Below are 23,281 nucleotides of genomic sequence, written 5' to 3' on the forward strand. Positions count from 1 at the left end.
GTAAGATATAGACAAATACTATTTTTGTACACGTTCAACCTATCAACTAAGACTTGAGTCACTATTATGTGTGAAGTGTTTGTTGAAGGCTGGTGCTAAGGAATATGCAATGAACTATTTTATAATCTTGCTTATCCTTAAGTTCTACTTTAATGGCCAAAATGATGCAGGCCCTTTTACAAAAATTTCTAGTATAAGGTGAGGTTCTACAACTACATGCTTTTTCAGAAGGCAGTCTGTATAAGAATGCAGATGTATCGGATCTTGCGTGTGATGATTGCCAAGGAAATAACTGGATGTAAATCTAATTTCACTCTAGATCTAGGGAAATAGTTGATTAAAAGGGAGGGGTCTACTTTGAATTAAATTAGTAAAGTTACTGAGAAGCCTCATGGGAGTTAAAGCAAACAAACCATAGAGTTTGTTTTTGAGTAGACCCATGCTCACACAGTTCTTCCTGGCATCTGACCACTTTTCTCCTGCGTGTTTTCTTCATGAAAATTAAGATGAGTCAATAAGAAAACTTTTTAAAGAAGAAAAACATATAAAGAAGACAAACTATTAGCAGGAAATCTTAGCATAGGAGGCTTTAGGCAGGTTAGCTAATATTTGTGCTTCGAATCAGAGTGATTTGTTACAACAATAACTTTTGATGACAGGTTGCCTTAATCATCTCCCCCACTCCTTTGGAGCAATTTCAAAGAGTGCTTGAAATAAGCATTTTGCTCATTCATAGGCTTAAGACCGAGTCTGATGAATTAACGGATAACTCTTCTGGACTTCTAAGGAAAATAGTAAGTTATACGAAGGCATTAGTTTTGTTAAATACATGGTCTTTAAGACTACTTCATTATTAGAAACATTTCTAGGGGCTCCTACTGGTCACAATTGTTACCATTTTAGCACCAAAAGAGTAACTATAACGGACTGAAACACATTAAGAATTCACGAGTCTATATTTATAATGAAACCTAACTTGTAACCTATTTATTAAACCAAATTCTTTGAAGTTGATAAGTAAATGGGAAAAATAAACCTGCCTTTCTAGTAAGAACTGTGTTTAAGGATGACTAAAGAGATCAAGTTGAGGAAGGAAAGCTATAGTTTACATAGAAACATCAACTAATAAATGCAGAAGGAATAAGAAAATTGGAAAAAAAATTCACAAACCTTAACATTTACTGGTTTAGGCAAGTATTATCACCAGATGTTAAAACCCTGGATTAATGGCTCATGGAGAACTGGGAATTCATTAGATGCCAAAGGAACACCATGTTGATAACTTACTACTCACAAAGGTGAAAATGTAATTGAGGGGATTAGACTGTTAGTAGATTTATCTTAGCATTTAATGGTAGGGTCAACTAGATATGATGTGTTTTCTGATGTGATACAATTTAAAGCGTGTGTCTCATCTATGATATATTCTAACAAAATAAATATATATTTTTTCAAATCCATGAGGCCTCTAGATACAACTTCTAGATAACAGGTAGTTCATGATATCAAAGGACAAGCTAAATAACACCTTAAGAAAGCAAGTAGACACGTTAGCAATATGGGATTCTGCAGGATAACTGCCCCAGTCTCTTTAATGAATCCATGTCATAAAAAAGGGGACTGTGCTAGATAGACTTAAAGGACTTAAAGGGATATGACCAGTGATAGTGGAAGGTCATAGAATGGATACTAGTTTGGACAAATCAACTACAAATTTGGGGACAAGTGGGGTAAATTTGAATATGGTAAAAATGTTCTGGAATGAGAAAATGGAAATTGTGGAAGAAAATAGGTTACAGAACACAATGTGGCCTATGATCTTATTTTAGTTAAAAGATAAATGTATTCATAAAGATATGGAAGGATATGCATTAAGTTGTTAGCGGTAATTTTTGAGTGGTGGCAGTATCGTGTTTTATTTTTTCATTTTTGCTTTTCTGTTTTTCTGTAATGCACTATATTGCATCTGTAAAAATAAAAGCCTATTTCAAAAGAAGAACTAGAAAATCGTGGGTATGCAACCTCTGTTCAGTAACTCTCATTACAGAAAGTCTGTAGGGCAACACGTACAAAAGCAAGGAACACACTACCTATCTGGTGACAGCATAACTGATTTGTAAGTAAAGTGCTTAAAGAGAAAAATTCTGACAAAGATAATAGTAAAAATTAACAGAAATGTCACTGCACAATACATTCAGGTTAAGAGGCCAATTTGTCTTGGAAATAGCCAATTAAAAGAAAACCACACAAGTAAGATACATCTTGCTATGCGTCATTCACCCTCCAAATCAAGCCTTGACTACTCATATTTACTATTAGAAAAAATATCTCGCATTTAAAATGTGTAAATTAGTAGTTTTGGAAGAGGCTCCTACCCTATCCCAGGCTGAGTTCCTCATGCCTCAGCCTGAGTGGCATTGGGCTCTGCATCCTCCTGGGGCGGAGGAGTCAAGGCTTCTTGTTCAGCAAGCGCCTCCCGAAGCTGGCTCCCTAAGACGGCATCGTGAATGCTGTGGAACAGCAGCTCCTTCAAGGCTGGATTTTCAAAAAAGTAGTTTGAAGTGAGGTCATTTACAACTTGTACTGGAAAAGAAGAAAAGAATATTAGTGCACACATCAGTCTTGAACATAAAAAACAAACCCACTTTCATGTAGTTCAAATATTAAGATGATATAATAAGTCTCACTCCTGATCCTGTCCCCATGACATCACACCCCCAGTCACAGGTGGCTACTTTCATTATTTTCTAATGCATTTTCCAGTATTTCTTTATGCAAATGAAAGTAAATATATAAACATTTATTCTTATTTCCCCCCTTTTCTCACCCAGAAGAAAGCATACTATATGTTATCCTGAATATTTAAAAAATTCAATCTTCTCACTTAATATTTATGACTACATGGTATTCGATCTCATAGATGTAGCCTAGCTGTTTTACTTGGTCCCTTTTGTTTGACAGTTGAGCTTTTCCCCTCTATTTTTAAAAAAATATATTTTATTGATTTTTTTACAGAGAAGAAGAGAGAGGGATATAGAGAGTTAGAAACATCGATCAGCTGCCTCCTGCACACCCCCTACTGGGGATGTGCCCGCAACCAAGGTACATGCCCTTGACCGGAATCAAACCTGGGACCCTCCCGTCCGCAGGCCGATGCTCTATCCACTGAGCCAAACCGGTCAGGGCTCCCCTCTATTGTCTTTACAGACAGTACTGTGACGACTAACCATATAAGTGTTTCTTACTGAGCACATGTAGCACATTGCCGGATTTGCTGGGTTAAAAGGCAAATGTATTTTTTGTTTTGAGAGCCTCCGCAGAGGCGTTCCATTTTGCACTCACACCAGCAAGGTCTGAGAGTGCCTGCTCTTCCACAGTTTGCCTACAGAGCACATTGTCAAGCAGTTGTCATTTTTGCTATTATGTAGAGTTCATTTTCAAGCAGTGTTTTAACCAAAATTTAATATAAAACAAGAAAGCAGGCATTGTATGGAAATACCTACATGATTTTATACAAGTAAGTTTATGGCAGCCATTAAGTAATTACTAAAAAATATACCAGCCCAGAGCAATGGTTTATTAGCTCCTCTCCACCAACGGCAGCTCAGGAGGCTGCCACAAGGAGCCCAGTGACAGGAGTGCCTGTAAGTGACTAATTTCAAAGCTAGCTTTAGGGTGATTTTCAGAAGAATAATTTTCATTTTCACTAAAAACTAAAATTAGGGAAAAATATTTCCAAATGCAGTTACTGAAAAAAAGAAAAAAAATCAAAATGGTAATATTTCTCCTCATTCTAGAAGTGTACTTACCACTGCATCCTGCTAAATACACATAAATACCGACATCTCCATATTCTTTTACAATCTGTAATAATGTTGAAATAAAGTTTAGTTTCTCTTGACTGTGCCAAATGTAAGTCTCTTTTTACCAATATGTATTTCACCGATATAAGACACTCTACTACATTCACTTGAACTACTTTGCTTCAATAATTATGCATTTTTGAGCTAATAATTTAAAAACTATATATTTCTTTTAGATTTTTATATGGACAGTGACAATTAGGGATACCAAAGAATTCTTGTGAAATTTTATTTAGGTCTAATAAAGGTATAACGGTCTAATAAAGGTATAATGACTTTGAAAAGAATCTTCTTGTAGATATACAGTATACTGAAATATTTACAGATAATGTGACGACTGGGATGCACTTCAAAATAAGAGAAGGGGAAAGTGGGTGTGGGGGACAAGTGGAACAAGATTAACCATTAATTGATAATTGTTGAAGCTGAGTGATACTTATGCGGGGGTTCATTACACTATGCTCTTTATTTTTGAAATTTTCCATAATCAAAAGTTGAAAAACAACAACAAAAGATGTTTAAGAGTTGAAAAGGGACTCTAAGTTCAACTGTCTGATTTTTACTGATGGCAAAACTGGGCACAGAGAGATTAAATGACTTGTTCACGATGATGCTTACCCCCGACAGAGTTTTTACACCCACAGAATCGATAAAATTGACTTGTGTGAAATCCAGAATGACAGTGTGGACATTGTCCCCTGGGGGCATGAATCTTTGCAGTTCTTCAGGAATTGTGGTCTTGATGACTACGGGGGGGAATTTTACTTCATCATCCTCTTCCTCAGGCTTCGTAGCATCTTCTCCGTCTACTTCTCCATCCTGTGTCAAAAATTAAATCACACCAGAATGCTATGTATTTTGGTCCTGAGAGTTATAAGGAAATATTAGTCCTTAGAGTCTCAAGCTATGGACTATTCCAGGTCTTTTCTAAAATATTTGCCAAATCTCAGCCTTGTGACAAAAAATATGTGTGCATAATATTCCATTTTAGCTCAGTTTATTTCCCTTTTGTTGGCACAATGAAATCCACTCTTCTTAGTCCATTTCCCCCCTAACTTCTAAAATAATTCTATTCAGCATGATAGACCATAAGTTACCATAAGCCTGGACAGTAAAAACCAACCTTTGACTATAAGCTGAATGAATCTATGGCTAAGTACTAATGATAAAATTTATTAACGTTCTGTATGATGTTTACTTTTTAAAACAATATTTTCCGCCCTAATCGCTTTTGCTCAGTGGATACAGCATCAACCTGCAGACTGAAGGGTCCTGGGTTCGATTCCAGTCAAGGGCAGGTGCTTCGGTTGCATGCTTGATCCTGGCCCCAGTCAGGGGCATGTGGGAGGCAAACAATAAATGTGTCTCACATCAATGTTTCTCTCTCTGTGTTTCTCTCCCTCCCTTTCACGCTCTCTAAAAATTAAAGGAAAAATATCCTCGGGTGAGGATTAATGAAATAACAAACAACAATGTTTTCCTGAGCCTACATCGCTACTTATTTCAGAAGCATTCTCATAACTGACCTTATCATGCATTTTTATTTTTTTCATGCATTTTTAATACAGAAAGGTTAGATTATTTCTCAGCTTTCTTATTTTATGGACTTCATGCTGTGTTAAAATTTCAATCATGAATAAAGGTGGGGGCACTATGAATCAAGAGAGAAGGGAAAATTACATGGAAGAGACCACTCACCGCCTTGATGATGGTTGCGTTGGCCATGTTTGCGTTCCCGACTTCTTTAGCATACTTCTTCATGGCCTTTCTTCTTGCTCCCATAATAAGTGCTGGGTTCACTCCCGTCTTTACAGAAGAGCATTATTTGCAAAAAATCACTTCTTGGCTCCCAGGAACCCACACAAATACAATTAATCTTTAAATGTCCCAATTTGATGGTTTTCTATGCGAAATTACCACCCAAAACCTTTCTCTACTTTTCCCTCAGATCCCTGAACTGAGTTATTCCCTCATTACAAGAATTTTAGTACGTTTTCTTATTCTTGGTCTTGATTCAAGCCAACCAGAAGCTAAAGTATTAAAGAGAATTTAAAGTAGCATTTTTTCAAACTCAGATTTCTCAGATTCTTATATTTAAGAGACTTTGAGTTGATTGTAAGGATTTCCTATAAACTGGACAGTGTAGGGTCAAGTTCTAATCATGAGCAAAGGAACCCTTATGATCCCAAGAGCAAGAAATCTAAAATTATTTTTTCATCTTTTCTTTAAAACATTTTTAAAAGGTTATATATGTGTATATACATATATATACTCACACACATATAAACCAAAATGTACACACACATTTTAAAAGGTTTTATATATATATAAATGTATATATATACATATATATATACACACACACATATATATACAAAAATGTAGAGCGAAACAATGTAAAATTAATTTTTTGTGACTCACCTTTCTTTTTAATGCACTGCTATACAAGTCACTATTTGCATAATAAATGGGGGCATTTATTTGGAATATTTTAATTCCAGGAATTTCTTTCACCTGAGAAATAAAAAGTGAATTTAAAACATGGAAATATTTCAGAATCAAAACTGCAATAGCCTCCCTCTTCTAACCTAAAAATTCATACCGAGGTTGCTAAGGGCCCTCTTAATAGTGTTTAGATAAAATAATGTCTCCCTAATCATGCTCTGGAGGAGGGAGACTGAAAAGAAAGCCTTTAAAAATGCACATTTTGATCAGAGAACCAGGATGATGGCATAGGTAAATGCCAGTACTCGCTGCCTCCACAACCACATCAAAATTACAACTAAAATACAGAACTATCATTCAGAACTGCCCGAAATCTGGCTAAATGGAAGTCTTACAACTAGAGAATAAAGATGAAAGTATATAGAGACTGGTAGGAGGGGCAGAGGCGACAAGTGGGCTGGTCCGACACTATGTGTGGCTTTTCTTTTTTTTTAATTGGGAAGATATCTCTGCTGAAGAGGACTCCTGTGAGAAGCCAGGGGTCCCAGACCCACATTGGACCCACAGTCTAGGGTTCCAGAGCTGGGAAGAGAAGTCCCTATAATTTGGGCTGTAAAAGCAGCAGGATCTGTGAGAGTGACATTGAGGCTGCTGGAGACCCAGCAGTTCCTCTTAAAGGACAGCTCATGAACTTACATGGTCCTGCTTCCTGTAAGCTCCAGTGCTGGGGCAGCAGCTTGGGGGATCCAGAAACATATGGGAGAAACTGGATTATCTGGCATTGGAGCAAGTACTCAGGGGTGGCTTTCTCCCAGACAGGGGTGCTTGCTGGAGTCATTGTTCCTATGCTGAGACCTCCCCTTGTTGCAGAGGTGACTGGCAGCCATATCTGAGTTTCTCATACTGTTTGCTCTGCCCTGGTGATTTCCTGAGATCCCACCCCATCCAATTTGCAGCCCCACTCAAGCTGTTTGCAGTGGCTTTTCCATATGAATGGTCTGTCCTGGCTCAGACTTCAGACTTACCTATAATCTCTCCAACAAGCAGCAGCTGGCCACCAGTAAGACCTGGCACTAGCAGCAGCCTGCCTTGCTTCACAGCTTGGTCTAGCCTGGGTACTTCTAAGCCCCACACAAGTAGCAGCCATCTGCAGATCGCTCTGTGGCTCCTGCTGGGTGGCCCCAGGGAGTAGTTGACTTAGCACCTCCTGGGAGGCCCCAGAGCCAGTGTATCCGATGGACAGCTTCAGACCATACCAGATCATAACTTTACACATCCATGAGCAACACCCTCAAGGGACAGACTCAGTGAACACTAACACCTCACTGAAGCAAGTCCTACTCCACAGGGTTGTCTTTTGAACAGCAGCTCTTCCACTGTAGTCACAGCTGGTCCTCACAGCCAATTGGCCTGGAGGTTAATTCCTCCCAGTGATGCCAATAGCAATCAAGGCTCAACTACAAGACTGTGTACACAGCCTACACAGGGGCACACCTAGTGTGCTCAGCTCAGGTGGGCTGAGCCACTGGGCCCTACAGGATACCTACTACACAAGGACACTCTACCAATTCCAGGAGACATGGCAGCTCTACCTAATACATAGAAACAAACACAGGGAGCCCAGCTGGTGTGGTACAGTGGTTGAGCGTCGACCTATGAACCAGGAGGTCCCATTTCGATTCCTGGTCAGGGCCCAGGCCCAGGTTGTGGGCTTGGACCCCAGTGTGGGGCATGCAGGAGACAGCTGATCAATGATTCTCTCTCATCATTGATGTTTCTGTCCCTTAAAAAAAAAAAAAGCCTTGAACTCTAGAATGCAGTTTGGAAACAAGTAATTCAGCATATAATTCTTTGGAAGGAGAAAACAGTAATCCTAATACAATCTCATTTCCTAATATCTTACAGTGAATCTGAGAATTTCTTCTCCAGCAAAAACAAAACAGAGAAAACTAGTTTTAAAAGATTTTATAAAAGTCTTTGAGATTCCACATAAGAACATTCAAAATCAAGGATATTTTAAACCCTGATTTTAACCTATATTTTACATAGTTAATATTTTACCATCAGTTTAAATCATCAGAAAAAAAAATCATGCACATACAAACCATCCTCTCAGTTTCAGTATTTTGTAAATATATACCTTAGTTCCAACAATATATCTTTATCCTCATTTAAAAAAGAGAAAAATAAATATTAGGAGGTTGAGCAATTAATGTACGGTATAATGTACAGTGTAAGCTATAAAAGTGAATCCAGAGAGTAAATCAATATTCAGGATTTTCTCTTTGACCAGTACACCCCCTTCCCTTTTCACCCCCACTTTTTTTGTCCTAGGTGAAAATAAAATTTAGTTAGCCAATCACATTACATCACATCACATGCTTACAACCATTTAAAATGATAGAAAAGGTCCTACCTCCTCATATGCATCTATATCAATATACACATCAGTGTCAGGAAGCTGTCCAAGGACTTTGTAGCTCGGACTGAAGAGAGAGAGTGAATGTGTTAAAATACCATTGTGTTGAGACCAAGTATGTAATTGAAACATGAAGTTGTGCACATTTAAATGTCATGTATGGATGGGCTAGTGAATTCAGGAATACTTGGTCCTTATATGGTGCCTTTCACATTCCTAGTGCCATTCCAAACCTAACATTCCCCACACACCTCACACCACACACCACACACACCCTACTCCTCACCCCCAACATTCACAATACACACATACAGCAAATATATCTCACATCACACAAATAACACACACAGACACACAGAAACACATACAACACATACCCTTCACATACACATAGACAATGCAATTACACACACATACCATACAAATACACACCACACCACACACCTACCACACCAACGATCTGGTCAGGACAAAAGACTTGGGCATTCAAAGATGGGGGTAAAAATGAATTGTGCAGAGTTCAAGGCATGCCATACATGACTCAAGTTCTCATTCTACTCAGTAGATAGAACTGTCATCCTACTCTACATAAGAAGAGGTTTTCTTTTTGTTTCTAGGAGTCTCTGACCGGGGTGTGGGTAGTCAACTGAAGGGGTGGGGAGAAAATAAAAATCTCCAGTTAGCATAGAAGTTTTGTTTGATAAATTGAAGCCCAGTGAGGTAAGGTAAGTTGTCAGGGAGCTTTGAGAGCCAGAATATGTCCCAAAGTCTTTGATCTGACATTCCATGGTCTTGGTATTTATGTCCTGGTGCTTCTTAGCATGCAGAGGCAAGTGCTTTGTGAGTTAGAATATATAATACAAACATTAGCTGATTTTCTGGGTCGATTCCCTCAATAAGTATTCAGAGAACACATTATGTGTCTGATTCTGGACTCTAGGAATACCGCCTTCAAGGTCAAGATGCTCAGTCTATAGATAGATACAATCCACTTAAAATCAACACTACAATCTCGGGCAGGGCACTCACACATATCCCAGTCTGTACACTCACCTCTGTGTTCTGTAAATCACAGTCATCAGCGCAATGATGACAGCAGTAATCAAACCATAGTCCAACCCCAGGAACAAGGAGGAAACAAAAGTGGTAAGCCAGATGGTCTGAACAAAACACAGAAAGCTTTATGGAGAATCCTGTTAACAATTTCCTAGTCTCAGATCCCGTGTCCGGGTGAGGCCGTGTGCCCCTGGATCTGGGTGAGGCTGGGTCCCAGGCCTGGGTGAGGCCACGCGCCCCTGGGTCCGGGTAAGGCCACGCGCCCCTGGGTCAGGATGAAGCTGGATCCCGGGTCTGGGTGAGGTCACGTGCCCCTGGGTCTGGGAGAGGCCACGCGCCCCTGGGTCCAGGTGAGGCCACGCGCCCCTGGGTCCGGGTGATGCTAGATCCCGGGTCCGGGTGAGGCCGTGTGCCCCTGGATCCGGGTCAGGCTGGGTCCCGGGTCCGGGTGAGACCACACGACCCTAGGTCTAGGAGAGGCCACGCGCCCCTGGGTCCGGGTGAAGCTGGATCCCGGGTCCGGGTGAGGCCGTGTGCCCCTGGATCCGGGTGGGGCTGGGTCCTGGGTCCGGGTGAAGCCACGCGCCCCTGGGTCCGGGTGAGGCCGCGCACCCCCTGGGTCTGGGTGAGGCCACATGCCCCTGGGTCCAGCCGAGACCAAACCAGAGGGAGTCGGACCTGCATTACCACCATTTGTCCACCATCCAGAGCTGAGGGGTCAGTGCCGACATGTACTCATAAGGAACTGGTGGACATTGATATTGGGTCTCAAAAGAACTATTGGTCCAGAAAGAAACTCACTACAGACTGATTCATTTGCCTGTCAGCATAACTATTATTGCTCGTCTCACATTCAGTTCTTATAAGTATATCTCTAGTGACACATGATTTCGCTCATCTAGGGGAAATGATGAACAACATAGATTGATGAACAACAACCGAACCAGAAACAAGGAGGCATCGATCGGACTATCGGGCCTCAGAGGGAGGATAGGGGAGGGTGGGGGGAGGGGGGAGAGATCAACCAAAGGTCTTGTGTGCATGCATATGAGCCTAACCAATGGTTAAGTTCAACAGCGGGTTGGGGCATCCGTGGGGAGGGGTGTGGGATGGGAATGGGGGGATGAGGACAAATATGTGACAACTTAATCAATAAAGAAATTAAAAAAGAAAAAAAAACAATTTCCTAGTCTCAGTCTCCCTCCCTCCCTCTCTCTCTCTCTCTCTCTCTCTCTCTCTCTCTCTCTCTCTCTCACACACACACACACACACACACACACACGGTACCTAACCTTGCCTAACTGGATACTGCATATAACAACTGACTGCGCTAAATTATAATTCTCACATTTTTATCAGCACGAATCCCTGTGTTGCTATGATCAATCACCTAACAATCACCTTTGTTACTTACCAGCTCAATTTTGCTGGTTCTCCAGAAAAAGGGGAGATCTGAGAATTGCATAAACATTCCTTTCAGGTTGACGATCACAATGGCCGACAGCACAGCCTGAAACACAGCACATCCATACTTGCCTCTCCTCATGTGTCCTAACAGCCCCGTTTGCTGGCTCCTCACTGTCCTCCTGCTGCCCTCCCACACCCTCTCCCCACTCACTTCCTACGCGGCAGTGATGGTACATTTGGAGCCATGAACACCTGGATTTTCAGGACTTGGTTAGCTAAAATGGGCCTTGGAAAACCAGGCTTATATCCTAGCAGCAAACCTGCATGGTAGTCAAGAGGTTCAGAATTAAACTTGGTACTCAAGGAGTTATTTCACCCATGGCCTTTCTACATTGATTTCCTTTACTCTAACATTGCTCTTCATCTCTACTAGATTAAATGTATCAGTAAACAAATGTCTTATGAGTGTAGGCCATCTCAGATTTCAAAAGGCAGTATAAGGTGAGAGAAGATCAAGGCGAAAGGGACCTTGGAGAGTAGCCAGTGCAAACACCCTCTTAGCAGATAAACTGAGACCCAGAGATGTTGAGATGGCTTTCCCAAGGTCCCAGTTGCTGGTAGATTGTGGACCAGGATCTTGGTCCTAGCCTTGGCCCTTTCTCATACCACCCTGCTAGGGTTACAGTAAAAACCCATGAGACATCTGCAAAAATATAAACAAATAAAATAGCAAAATCTGTACACACAGAAAACCTCACACCAAGTCCAAGCTACACACCTGGGGTAATGATTCAAAGAGGAATCCGGTGGCTAATATGACCATCAGAATCATTAACGAGGCCAAACAACCTGCAAGCTGCATGAGAAAAGACACATGGAAGGGGCTTTTAGGAGAGAGTGAGAGGCCAGCTTAGGTGGGTCCTAGTCTTTTGATAACCAATGTGAGATGATCAAGAAAAGATGGATTTATATAAGTCACCCAAACCATTACATAAACCTATTAGCTCCTTCCCACTTCTCCGAAGTTCTGTTCCTCTTACAGCTTTTAAACGGAAGCTGAAATACCCAGACTGAAATCTTCTTGCCAGGGATGGGGAAAGGAGATGTCTGGTGCTGATCTGAGACCCATAAGGGCCAGAAGAGGTCAGATAAGACTCTGCTGTCCAATGTGGTGGCCACTAGCCATATGTAGCTATTTGAATTAAAAGAATTTGAACTAAAGTAAAAAATTAAGGTCTTGCCCGCACTAGTCACATTGTAAGTGCTCAAGAGCCACAAGTGGCCAGTGGCTGCCATATTGGATGGTGCAAATACTGAATATTTCCATCATTGGTCAAAGTTCTATTGGATAGTGCTGGCATCCTTCCCATACTCAGTCTGAGGCTTTCATGACAACATCCTATGTCTCAACTTTGAGGTTTATGATAGCAAGGAGTATCGTATAATTTTTTGATTTAACTGGAGAGTATACCTCTTTCCTATAGATTTAGCTCCTTGGGATTTGCCTCCATCAATCATACTTTTCTCTGATTCACTACACAGCTCACTGGAGCATGGATCTTCAGGCAGAATAGCTTTGGGTTCAGAAAAGAACCAAGGGATTAAAGTTAAATCACCACCCAAATCACCAGTCCTGAGAAGCCAGTCGTATACATACCTGTGTCTTCCCTCCAGTGCCCTCCTGAACAAGGCTTCGAGACAAGGAGCATGAAATCGAGAAAGTCTGGAAGAGTGATCCAATGGAATTGCACAGTCCCAGTGCAATGAGCTCCTTTTCCATGTGGAAACAAAGCACACAAGAGACCCGTTATTCTTCAGAAAGGAAGGTGCGACGGCCACGTAATATCCATTTTCAGCAGTGTAGGCTGTTTCTTCACTGTCTTTTCAGATATAAGAAATGGTTTAGTATGAGCTCAAAATAGGAATTACTACAGAATTTAAGGTAATTACAGAATTTAAGGGAAACACTTTGAGTTTTTAGTGTTGGAGGTAAATGCTGCACTCAGCCCTTCTTTCCTAAATACTCTCTAAGGGACAATACTTTTTTTAAAATTTAAGTTCTTTATTGTTGAAAGCATTACACATGTCTCCTCCCCATTCCCCCATTGACCTCTCCCCGGCCGCTCCCGCCCCCAGCACATGCCCTCGCCCCCCTACTGTCTGTGTCCATTGGCTAGGGATAAAACTTTTTTGTTGTTGTTTAAGGTATATAGGATTGCGGTGTGTAGTTCTGACATCTTTTGAATGCCTGGCTCTTGTTCATCCAGAGCACATGTCAGTGTCCTCCTGGGGCAGGGAGTCCTGCTCTCAGGGCTCCTCTGGTCTTCCTGGTTGGATTACTGTGCTTCATATGAATGTGGATCATCTCGTCTCCTCTTAGAAACACAGAGCATGTTAAAACACACACCGGCATGCCAAAATTACAGCTTATGGCATTCAGATTAAATACCTTATCTGTAGCTATGTTATAAAAGAAGGTGACAAAGACTATATTGTGGAGTTTGAGTGATGAATCATGACCAAAGAGAAGGTTTCCTGAGGAGTAAAAACGGTTCTGGAAAAACATTTTATTCCCAATCTGTGACCTTTAAAAAGTGATCACATCTATTGAATGACAACTGAAATTGAAAAAAACCAAAAATAAAAACAGTGATAACATCAATAGCAGTATGGCAAACTGTAAACCTCAGATTGGAGATTTCACCTTTCTAGCTGACCTCTGCCCATGGGGTGAGGTAGGCCTGTACCTCAGTATTCTAATGATCTGATCTACATTAATTATGAAAAAAGTAATGTTCAATAAATTCATGCTTTAAATACATCCCCCATCAAACTACACGTTTTTTGATCAATACAGAGGAATCAAGTTTACTTGCCTTTCATAGCAGAGCATGACCATTATATCACCAAGAAACATCTGCACAAAATTACCTGATTGCCATCGACCTGGTAGCCATGCTTATTTGCCAAGGTCTTGGCCATCGAGATGGTCACTGAAAACCCAACAATGGCTATGGCGATGGCATCCACGTACACGAGGTGGAAGAGGCTGGTGTCCGGATTGGCTGGAGGTAGTAGCCTGAAAGACCAAGCTGACTTTAACCCAAGTGCTGTGACCACTGGGAAACAAACAAGCAATGAAAGGGGCGCATTTCGGAGGGGCGTTATTTACAAAGGAGGTGATCAATGCTTGGATACTTGTTTGCTCTCGTTTGGCAAAAAGGAGGGCCCTTCTGGACACACGGAGGTTCTTTCCAGGACCCAACCCCAGGGCACCAGCTTTCTACCTGAATGGGTTATCAGCAGAGATCAGATGCCGTTTTCTCTAGAAAAGGAGTAACCGCACACCTCATGGCACCTGCATGGCAGGTGTAAGCAAGACCCAGAACAGGAAGAAGAGACATTCGAACCAAAGTCTGAGGGCAGGGAGGGTATCGGACAAGGGTCATCTTGGAGGAGAATTACTGTCCGAGCAAGAGTAGGTACTCACTGCTCTCCCTTGTTATGTCACGTATCTGCTTCTTCCCAGGATCTCTTGAGGTGAGTTTCTAACATCAGAAAGGAGCTGCAGCAAATTATACTCCTTGGGTCTCACCTGGGAGTCTGAAGGGGCCAATCATGTGACTCCTGAAGCCCCACAGTGGGCAACCTAATTTCTGTGGCCCATTTTATAGGTTGGGAACTCCTTCCTAAAGGAAAAGAATAGGAATCCCCTAGAATAGTTTGGGGGAAGGAGCAATATAGGTGTTCTTTTTTTAAAAAATATATTTTATTGATTTTCTACAGAGAGGAAGGGAGAGGGACAGAGAGCTAGAAACATCGATGAGAGAGAAACATTGACCAGCTGCCTCCTGCACACCCCCTACCGGGGATGTGCCCGCAACCAATGTACATGCCCTTGACCGGAATCGAACCTGGGACCTCTCAATCCGCAGGCCGACGCTCTATCCACTGAGCCAAACCGGTTTTGGCACAATATAGGTTTTTAAAGGCACCTGCTCCCATTTGAGACATTGGGCTAGATAATAACAATAACAACTGCCAATTAAGTGATGCATAATATTATTCTTACAGTAACAATCATTAGGTGTTTCCTCTGTGCCAGGTTCTATACTTATTTATCTCCAGTAGCCCTGTAAGCAAGGCACCACCATAATGGCCATTTTACAGATAAAAAAATTGAGGCACAATGAGGCTAAGCAACTTGTCCCAGGTCAAACAGCTCATCAACTGCTCACAACAAAAACCACGAAGAATCCACCTCCCTGTGCCTATTTCTCTTACTATGTCATATCACAGCGACAAAGGGGATGTCTCAAGTTCTGGGGTAAAGGAAAGGGAGGCGAGAGAGGAGAGAAATCTAACATAAAAGCCTAGATTATGTGCTACATGCTTGACATATGTCATCTCATGTGTCCTCACAATAATCCTACTAGATAGGTACCACTATTATCCCAATTTATAGGTGGAAAAAATAGATGCTTGCAGATGTCAAGTAATTTGCCCAAGATGGAGCATGTAGTCAAACTCAAGGGGTCTGACTCTAAAACTTACTGTCTTTCCCTTGCACTTTGCTACAGAAGCGCTAACCAAGAGGGAAGGCCTGGGAGCAGCTTTGGTCTGAGGAATAAGAATATGAGAAAAGGGTTGATTTTGGAATGAAGGAAGGAAAGTAAACCAAGAAACAGAATGTACTGCCACAACTTGGATCTTTAATAGTCAACCGTCACTTTCTGGACCCTGTATTGTGTATGCACTTATGTGCGTATGTGTAGACAAGAGTGATATGCATGTGTGTAAATAACTGATAGGACCCAAAATTCCTCCCATCCTTGTACGTGCTGCTCTCCCATCCAGAGGTGGAAGCTGTTTCTCCTCTGGATAAATCTTGTGATTTGCTTTGATCAACAGAATGTGGTGAAAGTGATGTTGTGCGGGTGCTTTAAGCGGCTTCTGCTTTTCTGTCCTGTCTTGAGCCACCACGTAGAGACACATGTGGAGAGAAGAGGGCAGCCAGCCCTCAGCAGTCCCAGCCCTCCGGCTGAGGTGTCACACCTGTGAGTGAAGCCCCCTGTCAGACACCTACGGCTGCACAAGAGACCCCACGTGAGAGCAGCAAAAGGACCACCAGCTGAGCCTCACCTGGACTGATGAGTTGTGCACAAAGAAATGGATGCTGCTTTAAGCACCGATCAGACTCACAGATAACTGAAACGGTGTGATTACACAGAGACAGAGAGGTGGGTAGGCAGGCATTATTGGTTTCCTGCTTGGGTTTGGGCAAAATTCCAGGAAGATAAACTTTCTGAGTAGCCAAGTTTTAGAAAGGTAAAATGTTATTTAGAAAAGAAAAACTCTGACAGAGGGAAAGCAGGTTTGGGTACAAATGTGATCAGGAAAGTATATGGGCGGCATGTGAATTTTTAAAAGAAGTCTAAGTGTGAGAATTCACATTTATCCCGATTATTTGTGATTATTCAGTAGGGTTATCTCTTGGATCCAGTCAAAGACTAATGTTTATCACTTGACTAATTATGTTAGTGACTCAGGTCTGAGGTAATGGAAAGTGCACACAACTGGGTATCGGAAGACTGAGCGCTGGATCCAGGCTGGGACTCACCAGGAGTCACCAAACCTCATTCATGTCTCTCAAATGTCACCTTCTCAGATACTCTACCCAAAACAGCAACCCCAGCCCCGCCTACCCCTTTCCTGGCTTCCCCTGTCTTCATAGCACTTCTCACTATGTGGTTATTGCCCGTCTCCCCCAGGAGACTATGAGCTCCATGAAAACAAAGGCATTTATGCTCACATGTTTAACTGCTGTGCCCCTGGCATATCATAGGCACTCGATAAACACATGCTGAATAAATGAACTTGCTTATCTATAAAGTGGGAATAATGTAGGTCACAAGTGTTATTGTGAGCAGCAACTGAGAAGGTGAGTATTAAAGTATTTTAAAAATATTTTTATTGATTACAGAGAGGGAGGGAGAGAGATAGAAAAATCAATGATGAGACAGAATCATTGATTGGCTGCCTCCTGCATGCTCCACAAGGGATCAAGCCCGCAACCCAGGCATGTTCCCTGACTGAGAACTGAACCTTGACCTCCTGGTTCATAGGTCGATGCTCAAACACTGAGCCACCCTGGCCGCGCTGGGCTAAAGTATTTTATAAATTACAAGTCCAAATAGAAAATCAAGCATTATTACTGTGTTATACTTGAGTTCATGCTTCCTCCTTCAACACTTGCTCTGTCGAGTGAACTTTGTCTTAAAGAGCAACTCCTGCTCCCTGTGATTCTCACAAGGTTCATAGATGGGGCTAGAGGCAAGGTCTGATGGGACATGCCAGGTTCTGTCAACCTCCAACATTGGGGCAAATGTCTGACTTGGTTTTTTGGAAAGAGAAGAGGGTGGTAAGTGAGATAGTATAAGAGATAGAGACACAGAGAGATACAGAGACCACCAGAGAGTGTCAGAGAGGAACAGAGCTAGACCAGGAGAGGCTCATAGTCACTCTTGCTCCTTCAAATAAAGGGAATAATAAATTTAAAGAGTTAGATAAAAGGGAAAAAATGAAGCAAAGAAGTAAAACATGATTTGAAACTAGAAAAGCTGTTGAAAGAATGAGCCACAGAACTTTTGGTTACTGTGTCTTGAACACTTACAGCGTATTCGCTGCTACACTAATATCTCCTGGGCTCTCTCAAGGGGCCTTGGATAGGCATCAGTTACCATGCTTGCCAGGCAGGAGAGGAAACGGAGGCTTTGAGAGGACAGTGACTTGCCCAAGGTCACACAGCTAGAAAGTGGCAGGCGAGACTCAGGTCTTTTTGCTCTTAATTTCTACGTCTCCCAAGGAGAGTTTTAAAAAACTGGTAAGTGCTAAACAATAGGAAACCAACCAAACAACACATGCCACGCTGGTGGGACTGTAGCATGGTGCAGGCAGCATGGAAACCAGCATGGAGGCTCCTCACACAGTCACACCCAAAAGAATGGAAAGCAGAGTCGTGAGGAGATATTTGCACACCGTGTTCATAGCAGCACGATTCCCAGCATCTAAGAGGTGAAAGCAGCACTACCCACTGACGGATGAATGGTAAACAGCAACTGGTATGTACCCCGGGGACTTTTATTCAGCTTTAGAAAGGAAGGAGATCCTGGCATGTGCTGCATCACGGATGAACTTTGAGGACATTATGCTAAATGAAATGAGCCAGTCACAAGAAGACAAGCACTGTATGATTCTGCTTATCAGAGGTACCTATGGTAGTCAAATCCAGAGAGGCAGAAAGCAGAATGGTGGTTGCCAGGGGCTGAGGAAGGGAGATGGAGAGTTCTTGTTTAATGGGCATGGGGTTTCAGATTTACAGGATGAAAAGGCTCTGGAGATCAGTTTCATACCACGAGTATAATTAACACTGCTAAACTGTACAATTAAAAATGATTAAAACTGTAAATTTTATGTTTTGTTTTTTTTACCACAATAAACAACAACAACCCATGCACATGCTAAAAACCAAAAACCAAAACAACAAAAACCCCCAAACCCCACCCCCCAAACCCTCAGCGATTTGGTAGGTAGGAATAAAAGGGGTTTCTCATTGCAAGATCGCTAAAGCAGGAGTTAGAAACCATAATAGACCCATTGATTATTCAAGTCACACTGTTACTTCAAATTGTGTTCCTACCCCAGAGGAAGTGTCCCAACGACATCCACATTGTACGATTCGTGCAAGCTAAACCCCGCTGAAATGCCAGTTCCCATGACCACCTAAAACAGACACAAACCCAAACGTCCTTTACAGATGAGAATTCAAACGCCACAAAAATGAGCTCTTCAAACAATGTTAGCCAAACCAAATCCATTCTCACTTGAACTTTCAGTTTTAAAAAGAAGAATTATAGTTAGCTTCTAGCCATTCTAAATTCTCCTGACGACTCTCCCCAAAAAATTAAAATGGACTCTAGTTTTCTTGTGGCCTGGAATGCTTTCCTTTTTCTTTTGGTCTGTTCCATGCGGAAGTGTTTGGCTACTTGACTGCAAACAGAAAAGGCCATGAAACCTTTCAGGAGTTGGCTGTGCATGTGGGCCAGGTGAAATGCGTCTCTGATCACCTGGCATGAACAAAGGTCACTGAGGGGTGTATTGTGAAGGGGATGGGGGTATGATGACAATGTATCATCATAAAATGTAGATGAGTGGATAAAAAAGCTGTGGTACACTTACACCATGGAATACTATGCAGCTGTATGGAGGGACCTGGAGAGTATTATGATAAGCAAAATAAGCCAATAGGAGAAAGACAAGTATCACATGATCTCACTTATATGTGGAAGCTAATGAACAAACTAAACTGATGAATAAAAGAGATCGAGACATGGAAGCATGCAACAGACTGAGGAATCTCAGAGGGAAAGTGGGGTAGGGCGGGAAGAGATTAACCAAAGAATTTATATGCATCTATGCATAACCCCTGGACACAGACAGTAGTGTGGGTGAAAGCCTGGGATAGAAGGAGGGTAGGGAGCTGAGGGAGAGTGGGGAGTGGAGCCGGTCAATGGGGGGAAGAAGGGGACATCTGTAATACTTTCAACAATAAAGATAAATTATAAAAATAAAACAAAAAAATGTTTGGATCTGCAATTGTCCTGCTGACCCTGTTTCCAGCACCACGTGTGGGGAGCACCCTGCAGCTGCCTCCTCCCAGTTCAGTCAGGGTCAGAGTGCAAGTGCCCATCACACACGTTTCATCATACGTAAGCTTCCTGGATTGCCAGGGCATAGATTGAGTTGGTGTGGAAAGTACAACCTTAGTGAGCTACAAGAAGAGAAAAACAAGAAGGATGGCAATTTTCTTCATCCTGAAGAGTTACAGCTACAGGACTTTGAGTGGGCTGCCGAGAAGGAATTAAGGCTGTCCAGGGAAGGGAGCGGTCCCTCACGGTGGTGGCAGCTGCAGGGAACCCATAATGAGGTGAGCTTATCTGACACAGCAGCCTGAGAGACCAAGTGCATGGGTGCGTCTGGCCCCTTTGATGAAATGCTCCCTGTTCTTTAAAATATATATATTTTAATTGATTTTAGAGAGGAAGGGACAGGGAGTGAGAGATATTCGGCTGCCTCCTGCACGCCTCCTTACCGGGGATCGATCCAGCAACCCGGGCATGTGCCCTGACTGGAAACGAACTGTGACCTGCTGGTTCATAGGTTAATGCTCAACCACTGAGCCACACTGGCCAGGCCGAATTTCCCCTTTTTTGGGGTCACAATTATGTCTGTCACCCTGCATTGTATTAGTTGTGCATCTCAAACTGGGGGAGGGGGGGGGGGGGAGGGGGGTATTTTCCCAGAATATTCAAATCCACAGGATAAATGTGGCTTAAGTTTCCATTGCCTCAACTTTATATAGTGGAAAATAATTTAAACCCTGCTTTTTGATAAACACAAACATATATTATGAAATAGAATGCAAAACTCAAAAGTGTTTTTATGGTAAAAAAAGAAATTTTATGTTTAAAGGGAGTCATAAAGACTCTCCCAAATTTTCCAGTGTGGCTTCTCTCTCCCTTGCTCTGAGGAGAACTTAGATAAGAAATTTAAAGAACACTGGATTCCTATAATCACAATGATAAAAATTCTGGAGAACCATTGCCCTGGGAAACATGAAGGAATCCATTAAAGGGAACCTGGAAAATGGACAGAACCAGGAACCCAGGCCGGGAAAGGCAACCTTCACCATTTGCTGTACAATTAGGCCTTGCCTGCCTGTCTCCTTGCCATGAGAAGGAGCTGAGAGCATCGTGCTGTCCTCCATGACGAAGCAGGAACTCTGTGCCCAGCCCCAATGAGAGAACAGGCTTCGAAACTGCTAGACAGTCCTGTTGGGATGTAGACCTGACCAAAGCACGGAAAAGAACCAGAGGGGTTGGTTTCTTCCTGAGCTGTAATGTTGGCCTGTTGTTTTCGTGGCTCAAACTTGTGGCTAAATTTGGGTCAGACACCTAGTACTTTTTATTTTTTGTCCTTAATGGTTCTCGAATTATGCACCAAGGTGCCCCAGGGTACCAAGGGGAACTCACCAGGGCACCGTGGGATAGAACTTTCAAGGGAAACAGTGACGTGCGTCAGACACTATGCACACGTCTAGTTTGAGGTAGTTCACAGTTTCCACATCAGTCCCTACCACACTCCTTTTGATCACACTCTATCTTTGCAAAGCTGGGCATGCAGTGGTTGCTGCGGTGGAAAGCAGGTACCGCACAAAGGCAAAGTGAAGAGGAAAGGGAGGGTAGTAGTGCCCATCTGACGTGAGGATTTGTGAAGTGGACACATTCCCATTAATAAATAACTGTGGTTATTTAACAGCGTGATACATATATATTTTATTTCAATTTAGGTGCATTATTTTTACAAACAGTTCCTACGTTGTTAGACATAAATATCCTGCTTGGACCTAACTACTTACTAAATGAAACTGTTAGGTATTTCTTTTGGCCCAGGAGTACCAGGAACCAAGAAAGTTTGGGAACTGTTTTTTTTTTTAGCTCTTTTCAAAATTGAAACAGCTTAATTTTTTCAGGTTATTAAAGTTATGTGTTCATTACAAAAGAATTAGACAACAAAAGACTGGGGCAGAAAAATCTTCCCTAATCTCATCACTCACAGATAATTCCTATTAAAATATTTACAGTCTTCACCTAAATTTTAAAAATCATCCATTCAGTGCTCTCATGCTTTTTCTTTCTTGTCAGTGTATTTGTAAAAGTTCCCCTTTCAAATTCTACCCTTCTCTTGGCAGAACTGAGAGGGAAGAGGTCTAACTCCCTGTCCCCTCCCGTCCACTTCCGCACCCCTCTTAGAAATAGCTGAAAGTTGACTTACCGCAAAGAACTCTAAAGGAATGGGTGCCGGCAATTTCTCTTTAAATCTCTCATTAAACTCCTTGCCACCCAACAGCAAACCAAAAACCATCAGCCCGACGCCTAGGGAACACACGTTGAGGTTTTTAACATTCTGCAACACAGCAACTGTACTCTGTAACACAGTGAACACTGGGGTTTACACCAGGCAGCAGCCCTGGACAGACACTAATTCACACAGCAGCCCAGCACCGGGCGTTCTCGTCAAGAGTTCTCAGGCTCAAATCGCTCTCTTCGTAGCTTCCCCCAATTTGGAGCCTTTGGTTCCTCGTCAGTCAGACAACTTTAAAGCTGAATTCTTATCCAACCATCTTACAGTGTTCTTTGACATGCTCATGTGTCAATGTAGTAGTATTATAAAATTCAGAAGAGTAACCCTTGTACTGAGTCCTGAGCATTGAGAAAGGATTAGGGGTTGATACCAGCAAAATAATACAAAGGTGAAGACACAGAAAAAGTTTTAAGAGCTGAAAGAGAGAGAAATCATGGTTAGCAGATGAAAGAGGAATGAGGTGGGCTTTGAAGGCAAGAGGGTGCTGAAGTTTGAAAAGATGCCCAGGGGAGTTAAAGAAAGCCATTTAATTTTATCCTAGGGTTGCAATCCCAGCACCCCAAATACAGTCAATTCTCATCTGGACCCTGGGAAAGTAGGTTACCGCTGAGCCCTGGCTACACACCTTTCCTAGCAATGCCTACGGCATACTCAGGTCCCCGTCTGTTCTGTCTCCTGTGTGACGAGGCATTTAGAAAAATCTCAGAGTAAGAAGCATGCTACCAGCTATTATGGGAAATGCAGAATTTAATTATTTAGGGAATCTTCCTACGGTTTGATTCCATTTGAATCCACCCAGGACTCAATTTAAATGGCACCCCCCAAAGTGACTTTCCTAGACCCCTAATCTAAAGGTCTCCCTATTCAGCTTTCCTAGTAGCCTGTGCCTTTTCTTCACAGCTTCGAACAATGTTGTAATCAATTACACATTTATGCAATGAAGGGCTTACTATTTGTCTTCCCATTGGAGTAAGTTCCAAGAGGGCAGCGGCCATGTCTGCCCACTCACTGCTGGGCCTAGCACAGTGTCTGGCACATAAATACCTACCAAGGTCTTTAGGCCCAAGAATAGCTTTAGCATCATCTCATAAGTTTCAGTAGTACTTTA

General features: G+C 42.2%; 1 protein-coding gene across 1 annotated transcript in view; it reads right to left on the minus strand.

The window, feature by feature from the left end:
- Nucleotides 1-2,395: 2,395 nt before the first annotated feature.
- SLC26A5 (solute carrier family 26 member 5) overlaps nt 2,396-23,281 on the minus strand; it is a gene marked incomplete at its 3' end in the record, with an annotated part of 46,320 nt that continues 25,434 nt past the window's right edge. Inside the window, exons 7-19 of the mRNA XM_079786015.1 lie at nt 22,084-22,236; nt 18,890-18,972; nt 14,122-14,269; nt 12,848-12,961; nt 11,969-12,046; nt 11,198-11,293; nt 9,781-9,887; nt 8,725-8,794; nt 6,285-6,377; nt 5,562-5,669; nt 4,482-4,682; nt 3,810-3,864; nt 2,396-2,583 (exon numbers count right to left, since the gene is read on the minus strand). Coding sequence (XP_079642141.1) covers nt 2,396-2,583; nt 3,810-3,864; nt 4,482-4,682; nt 5,562-5,669; nt 6,285-6,377; nt 8,725-8,794; nt 9,781-9,887; nt 11,198-11,293; nt 11,969-12,046; nt 12,848-12,961; nt 14,122-14,269; nt 18,890-18,972; nt 22,084-22,236 — 1,494 coding nt within the window. The remainder of the gene's footprint in view (nt 2,584-3,809; nt 3,865-4,481; nt 4,683-5,561; nt 5,670-6,284; nt 6,378-8,724; nt 8,795-9,780; nt 9,888-11,197; nt 11,294-11,968; nt 12,047-12,847; nt 12,962-14,121; nt 14,270-18,889; nt 18,973-22,083; nt 22,237-23,281) is intronic.

This window comes from Cnephaeus nilssonii (genome assembly GCF_951640355.1).
Source record: "Cnephaeus nilssonii genome assembly, chromosome: 12".
In the NCBI taxonomy this organism is placed as follows: domain Eukaryota; kingdom Metazoa; phylum Chordata; class Mammalia; order Chiroptera; family Vespertilionidae; genus Cnephaeus; species Cnephaeus nilssonii.